The sequence below is a fragment of the Pan paniscus genome, chromosome 2, assembly GCF_029289425.2.
Source record: "Pan paniscus chromosome 2, NHGRI_mPanPan1-v2.0_pri, whole genome shotgun sequence".
NCBI lineage: Eukaryota > Metazoa > Chordata > Mammalia > Primates > Hominidae > Pan > Pan paniscus.
The window spans coordinates 31,725,854-31,748,226 of NC_085926.1; the positions used below are offsets into that span (position 1 = coordinate 31,725,854).

Here is a 22,373-nt window from a genome sequence, read left to right on the forward strand (position 1 = left end):
TGCACTCCAGCCTGGGCAACAAGAGCAAAAACTCTGTCTCAAAAAAAAAAAAAAAAAAAAAAAAAAAATCATCATTCTCAGCAAACTATCGCAAGGACAAAAAACCAAACACTGCCATGTTCTCACTCATAGGTGGGAATTGAACAATGAGAACACATGGACACAGGAAGGGGAACATCACACTCCGGGGACTGTTGTGGGGTGGGGGGAGGGGGGAGGGATAGCATTAGGAGATATACCTAATGCTAAATGACCAGTTCATGGGTGCAGCACACCAACATGGCACATGTATACATATGTAACAAACCTGCACGTTGTGCACATGTACCCTCAAACTTAAAGCATAATAATAATAAAAAAAAAGAAAAGATAGAATGGGGAGCTTTTGCCTTAAAATGTTCAAGCCAAAAATAAAAATAAGAAGTGGGGCCAGGCACAGTGGCTCACACCTGTAATCCCAGCATTCTGGGAGGCTGAGACAGGTGGATCACCTGAGGTCAGGAGTTCTGGACCAGCCTGACTAACATGGTGAAACCCCGTCTCTACTGAAAACATAAAATTTGGGCGTGGTGGAGGGCGCTATTTGGGAGGCTGAGGCGGGAGAATCTCTTGAACCCAGGAGGCAGAGGCTGTAGTGAGCCGAGATTGTGCCACTGCACTCCAGCCTGGGCAACAGAATGAGACTTTGACTCAAAAAAAAAAGTGGGAGAATTGGCAAAATGTTGAAAATTGCCAAAGCTCACTAATGGACGCATAGGGTTTCTTTACTATGTTCTCTGCTTTTATTTACATTTGAAAGGTTCCGTGTCCATTTTGTCATTTTAAGGTACCCACTGAATGGAATTAAATGAATCTTCAAATCAAAAAAAAAAAAAACACAGAATGCTGAGTGCAAACGTCGTAAGTGGAATGAGACTTATAATGTGATGCCAGCAAGTCTGAAAGGTGTTCCATAGTATTTATGTAAATATGTTAGTTACATTTTTCATAAAATGTTACATTTTTAACTTCTAAAATAAAAATATATCCCAAACAGTAGAGGAAGGGCAGGAGAGATTAATGCAGAATTACATTTTTCATAAAATGTTACATTCGTAACTTGTAACATAAAAATATATCCCAAACAGTAGAGACGAAGGGCAGTAGAAATACTTGGATATAAGGATAGATGGATGGATCGTAGAGAAATGGATGGAATTAAAGGAGGAAGACAGTGGGACACACACACATAGTATGTGTACTCATCCCAAACATGGACGAGCCCCCGGGGGTCTTACCCGAGGCTCCTGGCTTCTGGCTGGGCTGGCCCGCCTGGTGCACACTCTGCTGTAACAAGTTGAGGCACTCCCCAAGGCAGCTGAGGGTGGCAGCAGAGGTAGCTTTCAGGAGCAGCAGGTCCTGGTCCAAGGCAGTGAGGGGGCCGGACCCTGGCAGGGACTCAATGGCGTGCACAAGGTTCTTCTGCTGCCCTTCCACCTGGTTCATCATCTACAAAACAAGAAGACAGTAAGGAGGTGAGGGGCGGAAGTTTTTTCGCCAGGCTGGGGAGGCGGCAGATAAACCACAGAAGTGGGTAAAACTAGGTGAGGGTCAACTCAGCGGGTTCGGTGCACATTCGTCTTTTGATAAATACTCAATCCTGGGTGAAATCTGTCAAGGCAAATTTATCCAAAGGCACTCTAATCAAAAGAGAATTTGTGAACTTTCAAGCTAAAAGGGGCCATTAGGGCGATCTGGGTATATCATTTTACAGATCTTCTGGAGGTAAGTCAATAATAAATACATTGAAAGCAGTCCTTGCAACCACCTTTAGAGTCCTTCTTCTACGGAGGGTTATCTGAGACAGCAGGCACACTGTGGCTTTCCCTCCTTGCTTTTCCTCCAGCTCCAAACCTTAACTCTTTGCTAGTCCTGTTCAGAGTTCACGAAGTGGAAGGGAAATCTGGGGCTGGTGTTTGTACAAAGGAGATTACAAAGAAACCAGTGCTGAGCCCCCTTCGCTCACTTGCAAAAAAAAAAAAAAAAAAAAAAATGCTAAACAGGACATGACCTTCTTAACACCAGGAGAGATGTCAGGAAGAGAAAAACCAGAAATTCTAGACCCAGCCCTACTCCATGGCTTAAGCTATGACAAATAATCATATCTTGTGGCCTGGCTTCAATTCATAAGCTTATCATAACAACAAAGACAAACAGTAGTCTAATGATGTCTTTGAACTAACAAATCAAAAAGAAAAGAACACAAGATCTAGAAAAGGACTTTAATGGTTATCTTGTGAAGTTCATCCTCCTCATGTTTTATAACATCCCATTAAACAGGATGATGTACATAAAGTGCTTCGGCACCATGTCTAACAAATAATTAGCGAGTCTAAGAAGTGGAGGAGCTCAAGCAACCCGCCCAAGGTCACAAAGCCCATTGACATCAGAAGCCGGAGTAAATTCCTGTTCTCTGGTCCGCTGTTTTTTAATCTTCTCCACAAAATCTGTTTTTATTTGAAGCAACATCTCCTACTTTGTCACCGTCATCCCTGGAGGATCCTTGTCACCATGATGTCACCAGTGGGAAGAAGCAATAATTCTGTAAGGACTGCTGGACTTGGACACAAAGCTCGTTTCTTTTTTGCTCAGCCTTTTTTCTCTTTCCTTTTGAAACAAATACCTGCTATCGGCGATTACTTCAAAATGATGTTTTTAAAAAGATTATTTTTAATAGACATGTTCCACAGATGTGGTTTGAGCGTTCTCATCTTAGTGTACACATCCATAATCTGGCCATGCAAATTGTTTTTTGGCAGATTACAGAGGATCTACCTAGCCATTCTGGCTCCTAAAACAGTGCCTAGAAATAAGGAGAGCTCAATAAGTACTCATTTCTTCTTCAGGTCTTTGTTTAAAAGTCACCTTTTTAGCTGCGTGCAGTGGCTCATGCCTGTAATCCCAGCACTTAGGGAGGCCGGTGAAACACCTGAGGTCAGGAGCTCGAGACCAGCCTGGCCAACATGGTGAAACCCCATCTCTACTAAAAATACAAAACCTAGCCAGCTGTGGTGGTGGGCGCCTGTAGTCCCAGCTACTCAGGAGGCTGAGGGAGGAGAATCGCTTGAATCCAGGAGGCAGAGGTTGCAGTGAGCTGAGATGGCACCACTGTGCTCCAGCCTGGGTGACAGAGTGAGACGCCATCTCAAAAATAAATACATAAAATAAAATAATAAAAGTCACCTTCTTGAGAAATCTTCCCAAACCACTTCATTTAAAATTGCACCTCCAGGCCGGGCACGGTGGCTCACACCTGTAATCCCAACACTTTGAGAGGCTAAGGCAGGTGGATCACTTGAGGTCAGGAGTTTGAAACCAGCCTCGCCAATGTGGTGAAACCCCGTCTCTACTAAAAAACACAAAAATAAGCCAGGTGTGATGGCGGGCACCTGTAATCCCAGCTACTCAGGAGGCTGAGGTAGGAGAATCGCTTTAACCCAGGAGGCAAAAGTTGCAGTAAGCTGAGATCGCACCACTGCACTCCAGCCTGGGCGACAGAGCAAGACTCAGTCTCCAAAAAATAAAAAATAAAAATTTCACCTCCAGCCCAATCCCAGGCACACCTATCTTCCTTACCAACCTCATTATTCTCCACAGCATTTACCTCCTTCCAAACTAACTTGTAATTTCCTTATTATATTCATTTATGCTAGTGTGCAAGCAGGAATCATTATCTGTGTTGTCTGCTGATGTATCCCAAGTACTGTAAGTACCTACCTATTGAATGAATGAATCCAAGTCTCCCTCCTCTCACAGAAGTGCAAGAGAATCCATTTATGACACTCTACAGAATACTTGATGAACATAATATGGCTGAAGATTTAGTAACAGATAATACCTCCATTATCAGTTTGCCAAGAAGTACTGCCAACTAGTTAAATTTAACTTCAAACAAGATAAAACGTCTATGTATTCTCTGACATTTGTATGTATAAATGCTAACAGGGAGAAATGGATTTCGAGCTATTTGTAGTCAGCATTTCTGTAAATTCCTACCATAAAATCCTGTCTTAGAAAAATGCACTGAAAAGAAAGAAGAAATCATGATGAAACATGATGCATTATGTTTTTATTATTATGAATGATGCCATAATCTTAAGATTTTATTCACCTTAAGAGAAAAGGTGAATAAAATCAAGCCATAAACTATATGGTATATATTCATTTCTAATCAACAAAAAGAACTATATTCCAATTATACAGTATAGGATAATTATTATTTCATAAACAGAAGACATTATGAAAATCTTAGATAATAAAAACACAAAACTGGCTTAGAGAATATTCTTCTCTATTACAACAGATGCACGTGCTCAGAGATGAAATCCACATACTAGCTCTCTAAAAAAGCATTCAGGCCAGGCGTGGTGGTTCACGCCTGTAATCCCAGCACTTTGGGAGGCCAAGGAGGGCAGATCGCTTGAGGCCAGGAGTTTGAGACCAGCCTGGCCAACATAACAAAACCACATCCCTACCAAAAAAATAACAAAAACAAACAAACAACAACAACAAAAAAAACAAAGTTAGCCAGGCATGGTGGTGCACCTGTGGTCCTAGCTACTCAGGAGGCTGAGATGGGAGGATCTCTTGAGCCCAGGGGGTGGGGGTTGCAGTGAGCTGTGACCACACCGCTACACTCCAGTCTGGGCGACAGAGTGAGACCCTGTCTCAAAATAAATAAATAAATAAACAAACAAACAAAATAAAATAAAAATAAAAAGCATTCATCAGTATTTACTGAGAGCCTACTGCCAATAGCAACGGTAGGTAGCCTTTAAAGGCAGTGGGTGGGTTTGGCAGTTACGATGACTGGGGAAGAACTATGGCACTGAAAGCATAGGGCCCAGGAGTGCTAAATGTCTCTTGAATTGGGGCACAGTCCTGTACAACAAAGAACGCTGCCGTTTAAAATGCTAACGTTGCCCCTTGAGTAACCCTTTGCTAGAGACACATCAGTAACCAGGCATCTCATGGCTTTTGACTTCTTTCTTGAGAAACTGAATGCTAAAAATAATACAAGCTTTACAGTGATTGGCACACAGTAGACACCTCCTAAAGATTTGTTTTCTTCTCATTTTCCATGAGATGTGAAACAGAACTCTAGTCTTTAATGACACAATCAATGCCAATCTTCACTTTACATTAGCTTCATCAGAATCCAAAAGAAGTTGATTGAACCCTGAAAGAAATGTAGGATTTCTAGCCTTGGAGCTGTGCATCACAGTTATTACTGCTCTAACACTTGCTAAGACTGGGAGGCACTGATGAAGACTCTTCATCAGACTTCCGAAGAACAAGTTTTAGCTATGTCCATCTCTCTCTCATTTTAATTAAGGGCACATGTGAGATGATAAATGTGGTACCGAAAGGCTGAATGCACCAAAAATATCAACAGCAAATTCTTAAAGAGGGTTCCTTCTCCCCTTCACGGTGCCTACCAGCTTATCAACAAAGGAGCAAAGCCCAACCATCAACAAACAGACTCACCTAGATCTCCCAGCCTTTAAGAAAATGTTGAACCATTTACTTTAATTGCGAAGTTTCAAATTATAATCCCAAATACTTCCTCCAAGGCACACCAACATTAATCATCCATGATTGTTTAAAAACAAACAAACAAAAAGCACAAATTTCATTTCTTTCTGGAATTTAGCTTCCATGATCAAGGCATCGTGATGTTGTAACACGGGCACAAAAACAGAGCCCCAAATTAAATTTCAGAGATACAAACACCTGAAAATATCAACTCTGAGGTTGTAAAAGAGATGAAACGTAGGTCAAGTTGAACTTCACAGATAAAAAACTTTTCAGAGAGGGAATAAAAATTCTATGGCCTGTTTCTTACACTACAAACAATAACACATGCATTACAAAATCAAATCATAGGAGTTAATGTTAACAGCATCACTGGCTGCAGAAAAAGAAAAAAACAAGTCAAAAAAGCTGAAACAAAGATGCAAAGATCAAAACCCAATGATATCTAGCTCAACAAGTTTAAATCTGGGTAAAGCAAGGGCTGCGGGAGACAGAAAGAAGATAAGGGCCTCATTTGTCTTGACTGCTTCGGATTTTTCTGAGCTGTAAACCCTGTGCAGGTTTCAGAGGCACCTGCAAAGTCCAATCCTGATGGGTGAGGTGTCAACAAATTTGACAACTTCAGTCACTCCTCCATTACTCTCCAAAAGCTCAGCATGAAGCAGCTCCTAAACAAACATTCCTAATCCTAAAGAAACCAAAGCTGCTTGTCTTGTTGGCAGAGCCTCAACCGGTGCCCCAGTGCCTTCAATAACTCAATCTGTCTGGCTTGGAAGGAGACCATACAATTTGATGCCACATACAAGATGGCCTTGGTTTGGCATTTCTCTTCAGTCTGGTGGAATTCCTGAGTCCCTGCTAAGTTCCCCTCTGAGTCAGGGGATCAGTCCTTGGTTAACGTAGGCACTTTTTCACTTGGCCAATGTCCTCACCTAAGCTTTAAAGCTGTGCTTCAAGGATTTTTTTTTTTTTTTTAGACAGAGTTTCAATCTTTATTGACCAGGCTGGAGTGCAATAGCTTGACCTCAGCTCACCGCAACTTCCGCCTCGCCTCCTGGGTTTAAGTGATTCTCCTGACTCAGCCTCCCGAGTAGCTGGGATTACAGGTATGCACCACCACGCCCGGCTAATTTTGTATGTTTAGTAGAGACAGGGTTTCTCCATGCTGGTCAGGCTGGTCTCGAACTCCTGACCTCAGGTGATCTGCCTGCCGCAGCCTCACAAAGTGCTGGGATTACAAGTGTTACCCACCATGCCTGGCCACTTTATGGATCTTTAAACCAAAACCACACACACACACAAACAGCTTACTGTCTGCCTTAACATGGCTGCTTTATTATCCTATTCCACTACTCTCAGGAGCATTACTTTAATTTTCCAGGGGACTCCATCCCAGAAATGGTTTGATGATTCATTACAGGAACTTCCCCAAATGTTCATCAACGCTTTAATAAAAACCATCAACACTCTGCCCTCTAAAAGTCTTTGAATGCCTTGCCTCAAAATCCTTGCCTTGTTGTTTTCACTAATCCTGAACTGTTAAATCTTGATTCTTAATCTTAATCCTAATCAAGTCTCCACATTGTATACCAAACTTCCAGTTCTTGATAAATTCTGACCTTGCCTTCCCCGCTTGGAGACAGAGCCAGTGCCCTGTGGAGGTGGTGTTCTTCCTCACAGTGGCAAACAATAAAGTCAGCCTTGTTTTATTAACAAATTATAAGTTGATATGTGGAGAGCTGGCTTTCCAATCCACAACCCCCTCCTCCAAACATCTGAGTGTTGGGGCACAGTCAGTCCTGGTCTCACACCTGAACAATTTTGTCTTCTCTCAATGAGCTGCCGACTTTTTCTACCTGACATTCTACCTTCGCCCTATAACTCCCAGCCTATGTCTCTTGTTCTACACCTCCTGGCACAACATACACCTAAAATGATAGCCCTCCAAGCGTTCCCTTTAGGCAAGGTCCTGAGCCCCTGGGGACACTGCTCCTCATACCCACAAACACAATCCTGTGTACGCCAGTCCCAAACAGTTCGTGACTGCCAAGTATCTGTTAAGCCTGTTTGAGTGAGTGGAGAAAGAAAACCCCCATCTAGTGTACAGAACTTCCAAAAACACATTTCTCTCAGTAGGGCTAAGAGAGTGACGGTGGCAATAACGGACAAGATGAGCAGAAGGAAGAGGGATCCAGCTCCAGTGGAGAGAGGGTGCTGGCTAAACAGATGACAATGTTACAAAGAAAAAGAAGAAAGGAAAAGACATAGAAAGAGAAGGGAGAAACCAATATAAGAAATATCACCCTGTATACTATAAACCAAAGGAAACAAACAAACAAAAAAAAGGTAAACAGGTGGCAGGATCTCAAAAACAGTGACCACTAGGTCGTCAATGAGCTTACTGCAGGAGTCTGCAGACTTCTGTAAAGGGCCACATGGTAAGCACTTTAGGTTTTGCAGACCGTATGTTCTCTGTGGCAACTACTCAACTCTGTCACTGTAGCTTGAAAGCAGCCAGAGGCAATGAATAAACAAATGGGCATGGCTGTTTTCCAGTGAAACTAATATTTTTATTCACTCTCAGTTTCGGTGTCAGATGAGATCTTTTCTCACTCATGTTGTGATTGTCCTGGTTCTTGATATGACTGATGATTTTCAATTCTACCCTAGATATTTTGGTTATTATGTTAGGGGACTCTGGGTCCCATTTGCTTTTTTTCTTTTTTAGGCTGGAAGTCTCATGTTTAAGTTTAGAACATAGGTCCTGGCCTGCTTGTATTGGCTGTGGTTCCAATGACAATCTAACTTCAGAGCCATTGTGGTACTATTTTGATTTGCTTGCTTCATCTCCTGCCTCTGGAGCCTCTACTGGTCCCTGTTAGTGTTACCAAAGGGGACAGAAAGAGCTTCCCCAGACCTCTGACTGGTGCCTCTAGTCGAAAGAATGGAGTTTCCAGCCTTCCAGGATGGGAGCAGGATTACCCTTGCTCATGCCCATAGCTGCACCTTGCCCCCAACTCTGGGTAGGAGGGGAGTCTCAGGCCCGAAGTCATTTTTTTATGCCTAACGGTGTAATAGTCTGCTTTCCTTTCAAAAGTGTGTAAGTGTAGACACCCTATTTCCACTTCCAAGTTGAAGACTGCTTCATAAGCAGATCTAACTGGCCGGTTGGAAGTTGTACTAATCTTTTTGGTAATAGAACCTATTCTCCCTTTCAGGAAATTGGCAGAAGAGATGCATTCATTATTTCTAGATATTTACCTGCTTTCTGGATTCATACTTACTTTGCTTTGGACTTCATGGTGTCATTATTGAGGCTGACCGTCACTAAGTGACTTAAGCCATGATCCCAGGTTTTTCTGTCCACCCTTGCCCCTGGAAGGCAGGAAAGGCTAATGGCATTTTAAAGTTCAACAATTTGACACTTTATCACGTGAGATAAGAGGGATGGAACAAAAGAGTGGTTGAAAGGATAACCCAAAGACCTAGAACATCCAAAGCTTTTTCTGGTCCTTCCATGGTTTGAGTTGGTATCAAGAAATCTCCAGTGTTGTCTCTAAACCAGCCCATGCTGTTGAGGGCAAAAGGTAAATGCAAAATTCTGAATTGCACCTACACACTTAAAAGACACTTTCTGAAGATGGGGGGAGATAAGCCTTCTGCAGTTCCAAGAAACTGATTCCTTTCTGTCATTTCTTCACCTTTGGCTTTTCTACAATCATTGCCTTACCACTCCCAATAGTAACACCACACTGCACAAACATAAAATGCAAATTTTATCTTTACAGACTCCTTAGGAAGAAACCGTTACTGAGATCTTCAAGAAATGTGAGATCATAACACAACTTATCTTACGGGTCTGTCAAGTCTGCCTCTTGGCAGGCAGGAAACCTGAGTTCAGAGAAGCTGAATGACTGTGCCAAAGTCACAGCTTCACTTTCCTGGCAAGGCATAACTCACCATTAGTCCTCCGGCTCCACTTCAGCACCCTTTACACTCTGACACATGCTCCGGTGGACTTCCTCGTATTTCTTTCACATATTCTAGAAGCAAAAAACTATCTCCTGCCTCAGAAAACAACGAGAAGGTTTCTTCCTTTCCACTGTCCCTCAGCCCACCCATTCTCACCATCTGGAAACCAGCTTTTTTGGTTTTGCTTTCCGATTACAAAAGGCTGGCTCATTCCATCAACAACCATCCCAACAGAATCAGACAGTAAAAACAGTTATAAAGAAGGAAGTAAAGTTACCTGTCATCCCACTTCCTGGAGATAAGTGCTGTTAACATTCTGGTATTATTCTGACTCTTTTAATTTATATGTACACACACAGAGGTATATTATTTTATCTTAAAAACATCACCCCTTATATATAATTGTATAACCTTTGATCACTTTAGAATGTATCATCTCTAACACTTGGGACATACTTCAAAATAACCCAATGGGGGTAAAAGGGCAAGGATGAAACAATATTGGCTTTGGGGGTAGCTAAAGCTGTTGATGGGGACATGGAAATTCAACATGATCTTCTCTAGTGTATTTACATTTGAAATTTTTCATAACAACGATGTCTTTTAAAATAGGGGGAAACCTCCTCTTGGCTTTCACATTTTAAATCTTAAATGTTACTATTGCAGGCCGCAGGCATGACAGGCAATGAGCAGGTGAAGAACCAATGGAAAAGTGTTCAGAAACTCCTGCGTTAGCTAACAGGCTTCTGGATGTATCACTGTGGTCCACAGAGAAGGCTGGAGGAGGTAGCAAGGAGATGCTGTAACAGCTGCTACAGCCTTAAAACAAAGTTGGTGTCTCTTTGGACTTTAAAATTGTTCCTATGCAGCTTATTTTTGTTTAACCAAATAAACATGAGGGTTTTTCCGTGAAAATTAAATAAAATAGGGGGAAAATATACTGTTATGATTGAAATGTATCCTTCACCAAATTCATATGCTGAAGTCCTAATTCCCAGTATCTTAGAATAGAACCCTATTTGGAGATTGGTTCTCTATAAAGGGAATCAAGATAAATAAGATCTTGAGGGTGGTCCCTAATCCAGTATGACTGGTGTTCATATAAAAAGGGGAAATTTGGGCCAGGAATAGTGGCTCATACCTGTAAATTCCAGCACTTTGGGAGGCTGAGGCAGAAAGATCACTTGAGGCCAGGAGTTTAAGACCAGCAGTGAAGACATGGGGAGAAGATCATCATCTACAAGCCAACACATCCTTCTCTCATGGTGCTCAGAAAGCACCAACTCTACCAATGACTTGATTTTGGACTTCCAGCCTCCACAACTGTGAGACAATGAATTTCTGTTGTTTAACACACTTTGTCTATGGTACTTTGTTAATGCAGTACTAGTAAACTAACAAACACATCACAGACATCTTTCCACACCAATAAACATAGATCTCATTTTAATGATTGCATGTATAAGAGCTTTTACCTCCAAACAAAGTAGGTCTTGGCTTTAGAACAAAAGTTCCTTCAAAGCAATCTCTATCAGTTTTTCTCATGTAATTTTTGCTAAAGGAAATAGTGAAGTGGAAGAAAGATTTTCAGAATTGTGTAACAGAATATGCTGTAGAAGACCAAAAATATACCACCCCAAAATATAATTATAGAAGACCAGAATATGCCTCCCTAAAATATGCCTCTTTGGCATAAGGATTATTTTGAGAAACTACAGACACCAGAACAGCTCTGAAAACAAAGAAGTTATCCTTTTGTAAGGGAAATTTACATTTATAAAGCAAGTCTCCATTCTCTGAACCAGGAAGATAATAAGGATGACTAAACTATAGAGCCTCATCAATGGAGAAGGCACAAACTTAAAAATCTGCCTATCAAAACTTACTAATGTTTACAGTACTTTTCCTGGATACCTCCCCAAAATCTGCCTTCCCCTCACCCTTCTTAATCTCAGAGGAAGATGATATTTATGCCTGAAGCCTGTAACCTCTTTGAGAGTTACTCATTTCTCTGAGTACCTCTCATGTATACATGACATGTACATGTACATGTATTAAATTTCAGTTTTTCTGTCGTTAATCTGTCTTTTGTTACAGAGGTCCATCCCAACTAAGAACTGAGAAATAAAAATAAAATTCTAGAACCCCCAACCGAGTAAACAGATACCACTGTTAGCCAAGGGGACCTCAGAGAAACCCTGAAAACAGAGTTCCCAGCCATGACAGGATGGGAGGTCCAACTCCCTCTCTAACTGCTCTTAGGCTTTCTTCCCTAAGGGCTAAACAGAAACCAGCCCTTTCAAACAACTCCACCCCCATTTCAATCAAGCCCACTGACACTCCCCCATCCTTTTGTAGTTTCAACAAAGCAACTGACAGGTATTCCTGATAAGAGACCACTGACCACGAGAGTGGTTCTGGCCAGTCTATGGAGGATGTGCAGTGAGGGTCTTCATGTCCTCTGCTTCATCTTTTGATGTCAGAGGGCTGAAAACTCCACCCCTGGATCATGTTAATGCTGCATTTTTTTGAACATGGATCTCATGGAGCAGCATGAAGCTCAATTGCATGTGTACATATTTCTCCTTTCATAAATATTCATGATTCCTCCTATAGCTTCTTGAATATGTATATTTGGCCACCTTGTTCAGTATAAATCCTGTCTTATTCTTCCCACCCTTGAAGTGCCTGTTTCTGGCTTCTGGCCAGAGACTATGCTTCCCAGCCTGTCAAAATGGCCACCCTACAGGCTGCGGCCGTTTGTGAGAAATAAAGCTCTCCTTTCCAAATTATGAACCTCATCATTGTTTAGTTGACAGAACTATGAAGAGTAAAGAAAAAAATATTTTTCCTCCCCTATGATTTCTACACAATGGTTAAAAATTGTTAATTTAGAAATTCCATTTGTCAGAACTGAATAACATGTAAACATGTTGGTAACAAGGGGTGCAAGATACAAAAGGAATAATCTCTTAAATTGTTTTCAAAGAAAATGCCACTGTCCAACAGAAGGATTCCGAGTAGAAGGCAAAGGATCAGTGAGTAAGTGCCTCATTTGCTATAATTTATCTATACTCTCTGCCTCCCACACACACAGACACAGACCTGAACGGGATCCTGAATGCAGATCGAGTAGCACTTACCTCTCTGGACACAAGGTTGGCCTCCCTTGCACAACATCTGAAACTGGGGCTTCTAAGGGAGCTCCATTCTGCAGCAGGCTACTCTATGTTTTGTTTTAATTAAAAATCTCCTTTTAATACAAAAGAATACTCATCATAGAAAAAGAAATCAAATAGAAAGAAAAATACTCATAATATATCCAATACCAGAGAGAAGTTTTAAAATCCTGGCAAATGTACTTACAGAATTTTTATGTATATATATGGCCAACCCTTAAACAACTTGAGGGCAGAAGATCCCCATATAACTTTTGACTCCCTAAAAACTTATCTACTAATACACCACTGTTGACTGGAAGGCTTACCGATAACATTAGCAGTCGATTAGCACATATTAGCACTGTATTCATACAACAAAGCAAGAGAAAAGAGATGTTATTTTGTTTTTTATTTACTTTTTTTTTTTTCCGAGAAAGAGTCTCACTCTGTCACCCAGGCTGGAGTGCAGTGGCATGATCTCGGCTTACTGCAACCTCTGCCTCCTGGGTTCAAGTAATTCTCGTGCCTCAGCCTCCTGAGTAGCTGGAATTACAGGCGTACACCACCACACCTGGCTAATTTTTTTGTATTTTTAGTAGAGACAGGGTTTTGCCATGTTGGCCAGGCTGGTCTCGAACTCCTGACCTCAAGTGCTCTGCCCACCTTGACCTCGCAAAGTGCTGGGATTACAGGCGTGAGCCACCATGCCCGGCCAAGAGATATTTTAAAAATCGCAAGGAAGAGAAAATATATTTACTATTCATTAAGTGGAAGTGAATCACCATGAAGGTCTTCGTCCTTTTCTTCACATTGAGTAGGCTGAGGAGGAGGAGAATAGGAGGGGTTGGTCTTGCTGTCTCAGGGTGGCAGAGACAGAAGAGTTGGAGGAGGTGAAAGGAGAGGCAGTCACACCCAGTTTAATTTGTATTGACAAAATCCACATACCAGTGGGCCTGCACAGTTCAAACCTGCGCTGTTCAAGGGTCAATCATATAGTCATCCCTCAGTACCCATGGGGGACTGGTTCCAGGACCCCGCCTGGATACCAAAATCCATGTATGCTCAAGCTCCCTACATAAAAAGATAATAATGTCTGCATATCCTCCCATATACTTTAGATCATCTCTAAATTGCTTATGACACCTAATACAATGTAAATTCCATGTAAATAGTTGTTATACTTTATTCTTCATGGGAAAGTGACAAGGAAAAGTCTGTACATGTTCAATATAGATGCAATCATCCATATTTTTTCCTGAATATTTTCAATCCTCAGTTGGTTGAATCCAGGGATGCAGAACCCACAGATACGGAGGGCTGACTGTATGCCCTTTTTCAACTTTTTATGAAAATGGCTACAGGCCATAATCATGTTTACAACCTTTTTAATTCAACATACCATGTCAATAAATTTCTACAATACTGTTTAAAATACTGCAGAACATTTCATCACATAAATATGCCACAACTTATTGCCCAATTCCCTACGGCCGAACATTACGATGATGTTTAACTTTTTTCTCTATGATGGATTACGATTCAACAAACTCTCTGTATCTAAATCTTAGCATAACTTTAAAAAGATTTTGTGAAAATAAACTTCTAGAAGTGGAACTGCTGAGTTTAAGTTTTTTTTTTATATATAAATACTGCCAGCTCACAACTAAAAAAAATTGTAACAATTTGTATTCTCAGTCGTGTGTGAGCTGTCCTCTGCCCTATCACTCTCCAACATCTTTCTTTCTTAAATAATTTCAGAGGCAAAAAAAATCCAAACCAGTATTTTATTGTTTTAATTCATTGTTCATGTCCCTGCATAATGCAGGGTAAAGAAAAGTTAAGAAGTTTCCGCCAGGTGCGGTGGCTCACACCTGTAATCCCAGCACTTTGGGAGGCCAAGGTAGGCAGATCACGAGGTCAGGAGTTCAAGGCCAGCCAGGCCAACATAGTGAAACCCAATCTCTACTAAAAATACAAAAATTAGCCGGATGTGGTGGCACACACCCGTAATCCCAGCTACTTGGGAAGCTGAGGCAGGAGAATTGCTTGAACCTGGGAGGTGGAGGTTGCAGTGAGCCAAGACCACACCATTGCACTCCAACCTGGGCAACAGAGTGAGACTCCATTTCAAAAAAAAAAAAAAAAAAAGTTTCCATATCCAGTAAAGAAAATTTAAGGAAATAAGACTAAAGAGGCCTGGTATGGTGGCTCACGCCTGTAATCCCAGCACTTTGGGAGGCCGAGGTGGGCGGATCACTTGAGGTCAGGAGTTTGAGACCAGCCTGACCAACATAGTGAAATCCCATCTCTACTAAAAATACAAAAATTAGCTGGGCATGGTGGCACACAATTGACACCAGCTAATCCAGAGACTGAGGCAGGACAATCACTTGAACCCAGGAGGTGGAGGTTGCAGTGAGCCAAGATTGTGCCACCGCACTCCAGCCTGGGCAACAGAGCAAGACTCTGTCTCAAAAAAAAAAAAAAAAAAAAAAAAACCCTAAAGGGAGTCAGAGAGTATTTTCCTTCATAAGGATGGAGAAGCCTTGTAAATGTCTGGCCATGGGCACCAGCACATGGGGGTGTGATGGTACTCAGCAATGAAAGGGAAAGCAAAGTCCTAAGCAAAGGGAGGGCAGTGCTATTGGAAGAACCAGGTGGACCCAGAAAGCAATAGGAGAAGTCAAAGTTCTCTCCTAAAAGATCCCAGGGACACGGAGAACAAGGGGAAACACTTCCCTCATAGTGCCAGAGAAAACAGGTCTACCTCAACCTTGAGGTCCAACTGCCTAGTCCCCAGAACCCACCAGAAGCTTCTTCCCACCTTCAACAAGCTTATCTAAAGCTCAAGGTCTGGTTTTAGCCCAGCATTTAGCTCAAGGAAAAAAGCACAGAGTAGTCCTTTGCTGCTTCCCCCACATTTATCTTTCTCTTCTCACTCTTTTCAAAATACTTCCGTTATCAAAGCCATGTCAGTAACAGCCACTACACGAATGATAGAAACAGGGCCATTTCACAAGATGGGTGGCAGGGGCTGAGAAGCGCTGGGCTGCACTTTATAACGGTGCTTTCACAGTCACAGTCTCTAATCCTCCCAGCTCTGTCTTGGCCACAAGCAAGGCTGGTTACTGTTTTTTTTGTTTTGTTTCGAGACAGGGTCTTGCTCTATCACCCAGGCTGGAGTACAGTGGCATGATCACAGCTCACTGCAGCCTCACTCTCCCAGGCTGCCACCTCAGCCTCCTGAGTAGTTGGGACTACAGGCCTATGCACAACACCATACCCAGCATTTTTTTTTTTTTTTTTGTAGAGATGGGGTTTCACCAAGTTGCCCAGGCTGGTGTCAAACTCCTGAGCTCAAGGGACGCTCCTGCCTCAGCCTCCCAAAGTACTGGTATTACAGACATGAGCCACTGCACCCAGCTCCTGATTACCATTATTCTCATTTTACACAATCCTGGGGCTGAAAGAGTAAACCATTTGCCCAAATCATAATTTGCAGATGGGAGATGTCAGGACTGAAGGATCCACATTTCTGTGCTCCTCACCTCATGACCAGGAAGCATGCAGAACCATTCTGTTCCTACAGATCACAGCACAAAGGCTCACATACACACTCTGATGCTCACCTAGCATGGCCTTCCACCTAGAAGAAAGAAGACGCTTGGGAGCAAGCTGGCCTATCCACCCGCCAATTCATCCGGAACGGAATGAGAACACACACAGCAAACTCCTCTAGGGTAAAATTCACAGAAAAGAAAACACAATTTATAAGCAAAGACGTAATAAGAAAGGGTAAGGAATTGTTCTGCAAATGGTTTGAAAGTTTTATTCAAGTGTTTACATTTCTGTCAGTTCTCTAATCAGAAATCATTTAAAACACATCATATAAAACAAAAAGAAACAAAACCTAAAATGCTGCTTTACTGACTCACTTCAGAAGTCTTCTGATTAATCTACTGTCATTTCTCAGCAAATACTGGATAGTAGATCAGTTTTTTTCTCTTGCAGAACGTAACCTTACAAACTAAGGGTCAACAAGCATGAAATTAAACCATTTTCTTCAGACTGCTTCACCTTTGTTCACTCATACTCCACACACATGCTCAGCCTATCTCAAAGAACCTCTAAGTGTCCAGATATTTAATCTGGATTTTATGGAAATTCTTTTATTTTGCAAGGAGAATAGGATGTCTCTAAGAATTCCTGAAGAAAACATACCAACTAATATTCTAACTTGAGCTTGATAGCATATACAAACTGGGCCTTAGCTCTACCCAGTAAACACCTGCCATTCCCTTTTAAAACTTAATTGCTGTTTTTAGATCAAATAGCCACCCAAAGTAGCAGGCAAGAACATGACTACATACTTCTCTTTTCCACCTAGAATTAATTTCACTAGTGCCAATTATTTTCAGGAAAGAAATGCATCTCCAAAGGGCCCTTGAAAAAAGAAAAAAAACTGGGCAAAAATTTCACACCTCCAGGCAAATCCTTTACATCATTTGAGCTTTAGCAAATGAAACTCTGGAGAGACAAGTGCATTTATCAGGAATCTGCTTCATTAATCTGAAAGGGAAAATTATGTTAAGGAATAAGCCACCATTAATTAACATTTATTGTATCCCCACTGGGTAAATGACACTGCAGTCACCATTTTACAGAAGAGAGAACACAATTCCTGCACACGAACTGCTTACAATGTAATCCTCAAGGCACACAAATATGACACAGAATAATGATATATAATACACAGTGCTTTGCAAAAGAGCTAACCGCCCTTTGCAGACACCTGCATTTAGAACTGCTTTCTACTCCTTCTCCACACTTCCTCACTGCTCTGAGCATGCACTTTTAAAAAGAGTACATGTAAGAGTATATAGTCCATGATCACTGTTCATATAAACACACAGAATGAACTCACTATAACGAATATAGTTCCACATGTATCTCTCTCCACGGCCCAGCCTGCTGGTGGAATCAGTCAATTAATTCACTGCCAAACTCTTTCTGGGCAGGGCCCATAAGGTCTTATTCAAAGGAGATGCCTGATGTATGTTTGTTGGGTGGATGAATGGAGGAGAGGGGATGGGAGAGAAGAAATGGGAAGACAGGGCAAGTGAAAGGAAGGGCGATTAAAGGGAGGCAAAACAGGGGAAGAAGAGAAGGGAAGAAGAAAGAAAGAGGAACGAAGGAAGAAGGATCGAGTTCCAAAGCTTCTAGAAGTTTTAAGATGCCAGCACAGTTCTCTAGCAAATTTGAGAACTCCTTTTCATTGCCCCTAGTTTGTTGTTACTACTTTCACCCAAGGAATAAAAGATCTTGTCTCTTTTTACCCTGGGACCTTGAAGCTTCAGGCTTAACCATTATTTCTCTCCAGTACCAATCTCCCAGCAAGGGTGGAGCATTTTAACTGCACATTATATATCTCTGGACACACAATCCCAAATTTCTTAGAGCCTCTAACTTAATCTATATGATCGTGGGATAAAGAAGGCATTATCTGAATGAGTTCCAGGCTCAACTTCCAGTGAAGTCCATGACATGTTTTTCTCCTAGTCAATTTTTATTCCTTCTTCGACCCTGGCTTACAGGTTGTTTTCACCAGATAGCCTTCCATCATCCTCCCAAAAGGCCATGATCTCCATCATCCATAAAACACATCATGGTTGTAATTAACTAACTACTTTTTTTCTTTTTTTTCTGGAGACAGGGTCTTGCTCTGTCACCCAGGCTGGAGTGCAGTGGCGAGATCATGGCTCACTGCAACCTCTGCCTCCTGGCCTCAGATAGTCCTCCCACCTCAGTCTACCAAGTAGCTGGGATTACAGGCATGTGCCACCATGCCCAATTAATTTTTGTGTTTTGTTTTGTTTTTGTTTTTTTTTGTAGAGACATGATTTCACCACGTTATCCAGGCTGGTCTAGAACCCCTGAGCAAGTGATCTGCCCACCTCAGCCTCCCAAAGTGCTAGGATTACAGCCGCGAGTCACTGCGCCCAGCCTCTACTGATGTGTTATGTTACTAATTTGTTAATTTCTCTTGCCCTTACCAGGCTCTCGGTGCCACTTTGTCTCTTCTGTTCACTGTTGTTTCCCCAAACCTAGGACAAGATGCGGCAAACTGTGGGCAAAAAAATATCAGCTGAAAGAATGAGTGAGTGAGTGAATGAATGAATGAATATACAAAGGAGAGCACCCAGGCATCTCTTTGAGAGCTGGGAAGGGGCTGTTCTCCTCCCTTCGGACAGGTAAGAAGATTGGTCTCAATGCCACTATGAGATGGATCCATTTGAACAAAAATAATGTATACACCCAATCTAAGTGACAGCCAGTGGGACTTTAAAATCAGCAAGTGAAAAAGGAGGTACAATACCATTTCTGGGGATAAGTAGGACCAGGTTTGGGTTTTTTTTCTTGCTCTATCAAGACTGAGAAGTTCAGTAGTCAGGGGACAAGGTTTCATATTTTCCTTGTATACCTCCCAGGGTTTAGTTGATCATGGTCACAGAGAAAGTTTAGTAGCAAAGAAGTGAAACCACCCACACTCATGCAAGGAGAAGGGGATTTGTTGCATGGATACAGGAAAGAGTGCCCAGAAACTACTTGAAAGAGCTACTCTTTCTTTCCTTCAGAGATACGGCCATCTCTTATTTCTCTCTATCCCCTGGTCTCTATGATCTCTGGTTTTCACACCTTTCTCTCTCTTCTTGCTCAACTCAATTTCCTCCACTTGCAACAAAGCCCAGCAGAGCCGCTGGAGCCAAATCTACCCAATCCTCTGGTTTCTTCTCCTAATTCAGATGAGAGAAAGTGAGTTTACGTCATTGGCTCTGGGTCACATGCCTGCCTGAGCCCACTCAGCTGACACTGGAGATGTGGAAAATAGTGGCCATGTGACACACCATGTGGACACAGATCCCCCACTTCAACATAGGGTCTTCCCTCTGCCCACTGCTCTGTGATGTTTGGCCCAATATAGTTTTTTGTTTGTCTGTTTGTTTGTTTTTTGAGACATGGTCTCACTTCATCACCACCCAGGCTAAAGTGCAGTGGCACAATCATTGCTCATTGCAGACTCAACCTCCAGGACTCAGATGATCCTCTGAGCTCAGCTTCCCAAGTAGCTGGGAGTATAGGCTCACACCATGACACCCAGATAATTTTTATTTTGGTAGAGATGGGGGTCTCATTATGTTGCCCAGGCTGGTCTTGAACTCCTAACCTCAAGCAATCTTCCTCCTTCAGCCCCTCAAATTGCTGGGATTACAGGTATGAGCCACTGTGCTGGCCCCAGTGTAGAATTCTGACATTCATGAGCTATAAGGATACATACTATTTACAAATACTTTTAAAACTCACTTCACAAGATTTGTAGGTCAACGGGAACATCAGTTAAGGCTTTTATCCAAGACAATTAATCAAATAATGGATCATTTCTCTAAACTTAATGCTGGCATGACATGAATGCCAGGTTACAAAGCTTCCTGTCAGAGGGCCTGAAAGTGTACTAACTTCTTATAAATGCCTGTGATAAACACCCAGCTGTAACCAAGCCCAGAACACCCCACCTCCTCTTTCTTTCATTTGCAGTACAATCTCATAATGAAAAGCCAATAGAATCTGCCAGGTTATAGAGGAGATTAAAAAGAGATGAGGGCTCAATCCACAGTCCTCTCTAAGCTTAGCCTTTCCCTGGTGATTCCTAAGTCTAGAAAACAACCCAATTAGCTATGTTATACTACTTTTTCATATCAGGTCTGGAGGGCTATAGTTTCATTAACTTTGTGGAAATTAAAATTACCACTGAGGAGCTCTGGATTTTGCTACAATATTAGCCAATTCTCTCTTTCAAGAGCCCTCTTGTGTTTTGCTCATGCAGTTGTGATTAAAACAGTTCCCTTTGTTCATGGGAATAAGTTCTTCTCCCACGACCATCACTAAGCCAGTGAGAAAAAAACTCAACTGTGGTCCCTGCAATAACCACTTGGAAAGTACAGGATCTAAAAAATATAATTGTGTGTAATTCTCACAAACAGTGGCTTTGTATCTTGTCCCTGCCTCCTCATAAATACACTACCTACTTGGGCAACATGACACCTCTTGAATTCCTGTCAGGTTACATCTGCCTAGAAAGCTTTTCCTCCCCATCTCTCATGGTCAAAGTCCTACCAGGCTTCCAATGCCCTTCCTCAGTTCTTCTTCATGAAGCCTTCCTTATCTCCCACTTAGAAGTCCCCGTGTCCAAGTCTCTCAGAGCCCTCCCATGAGCACTTGCCCTTCTCTTCTGTAAGGCCTTGAGGTCTGGGGAGCAGGCCCATGTCCCCACTCCCATAGCACTTGGCTAGTGCAAGGTGACCCTAATTAAGTGTTTAATGAACCACTGAATGCACCCTTCAGGCTCTGGGTCTAGCCTCAGACTTGAGATTTGTTTCTTCCAGGTGAAAATGCTCTGCTTCAGTTATCACAATTGTGTCAGTAGTCGGGGCTGTCACAAGGCGAACCTCAAAATTTGGGTTCAGCCTGGGAGGTCACATGGGTCGTTGGCTTCATGTAGAAAGGAATTCAAAAGCCAGCCTACAGAGTAAAGTAAAAGCAAGTTTATTAAGAAAGTAAAGGAGTAAAGGATACTCGATAGAGCAGCCCTGAGGACTACTGGTTGGCTATTTTTATGGTTATTTCTTGATCGTGCACTAAAAAAGAGGCAGATTGTTCATGAGTTTTCCGGGAAAGGGGCGGGGAATTCCCAGAACTGAGGGTTCCTCCTCCTTTTAGGCCATATAGGGTAGTTTCCACACATTGCCATGGTATTTGTAAACTGTCATGGCGCTGGTGGGAGTGTCTCTTAGCATGTTAATGCATGATAATTAGCATATGACCAGTACTGAGGACCACGAGAGGTCACGTTCATGGCCACCTTGGTTTTGGTAGGCATCTCTTTTTATCAGCGGAGGTTTTTGCGACCCATACCTTGCAAAACCAGTCCTACCAAACTCCTATCTCAGGGCTGCCCAATTTTTGGCTAATCTGACCATTTATAGAAGGAAAATGCATTTTCTCCTCCAGTTCAGAAAATAATTAGAAGTTGTCTCCCTTTAGACTTATCTGTGTACTATTAATTCACCACCTTTAAACAAAGCTTTTAGAAAATGTGTAATATTAGTACTCTTGCAGATATTTTTTCAGATTTCCCAAATGTAAAATAAACACATGTTGTAATTCTTTCCACACTACAACATAAATACATATTTCACTCCAGGGATAAATTGGCCTATTTTCATGTAAATTTAGTAGCAATAAAAGGTAACCGGCAGCCTGAGGAAATGCTCACTGGCTCCCTTCCTAGGCTTCTGACTGTATACTTCACCCTCTATGCCACCCCAACGCATCAGGAACCCAAACCTACATACACCTCTAAACAAGGCAATTCCTCTAGTTGAAACAATAATATTGCTTCAAATTGAAATATATGCTAGATTTTAATCAAGCTCCATTTATTTCACAAACAATTTCCTCAGCATTCACATTGGGTAGGTATCACCCCTTAAAGGGTCTTAGAGCTCTGAAAAGTTAATCTGAAGAACAATGACCATTTTTGCCCATTCCATTGCTGCCCCCTGCTGACAAAAGAATGGACACCTTTGGCAGACACTGCACTTTCCTGAG

The 22,373-nt window shown here is 42.0% G+C and overlaps 1 protein-coding gene across 4 annotated transcripts in view; it reads right to left on the reverse strand.

Moving 5' to 3' along the window:
* The window catches only part of OSBPL10 (oxysterol binding protein like 10), a 321,010-nt gene that overhangs the window by 85,533 nt on the left and 213,104 nt on the right, over positions 1-22,373 (reverse strand). For all 4 annotated transcript variants that reach the window (XM_034956018.2, XM_003826138.5, XM_034956017.3 and 1 more), the window contains one exon: positions 1,278-1,488. In XM_034956018.2, coding sequence (XP_034811909.1) covers positions 1,278-1,488 — 211 coding nt within the window. The remainder of the gene's footprint in view (positions 1-1,277; positions 1,489-22,373) is intronic.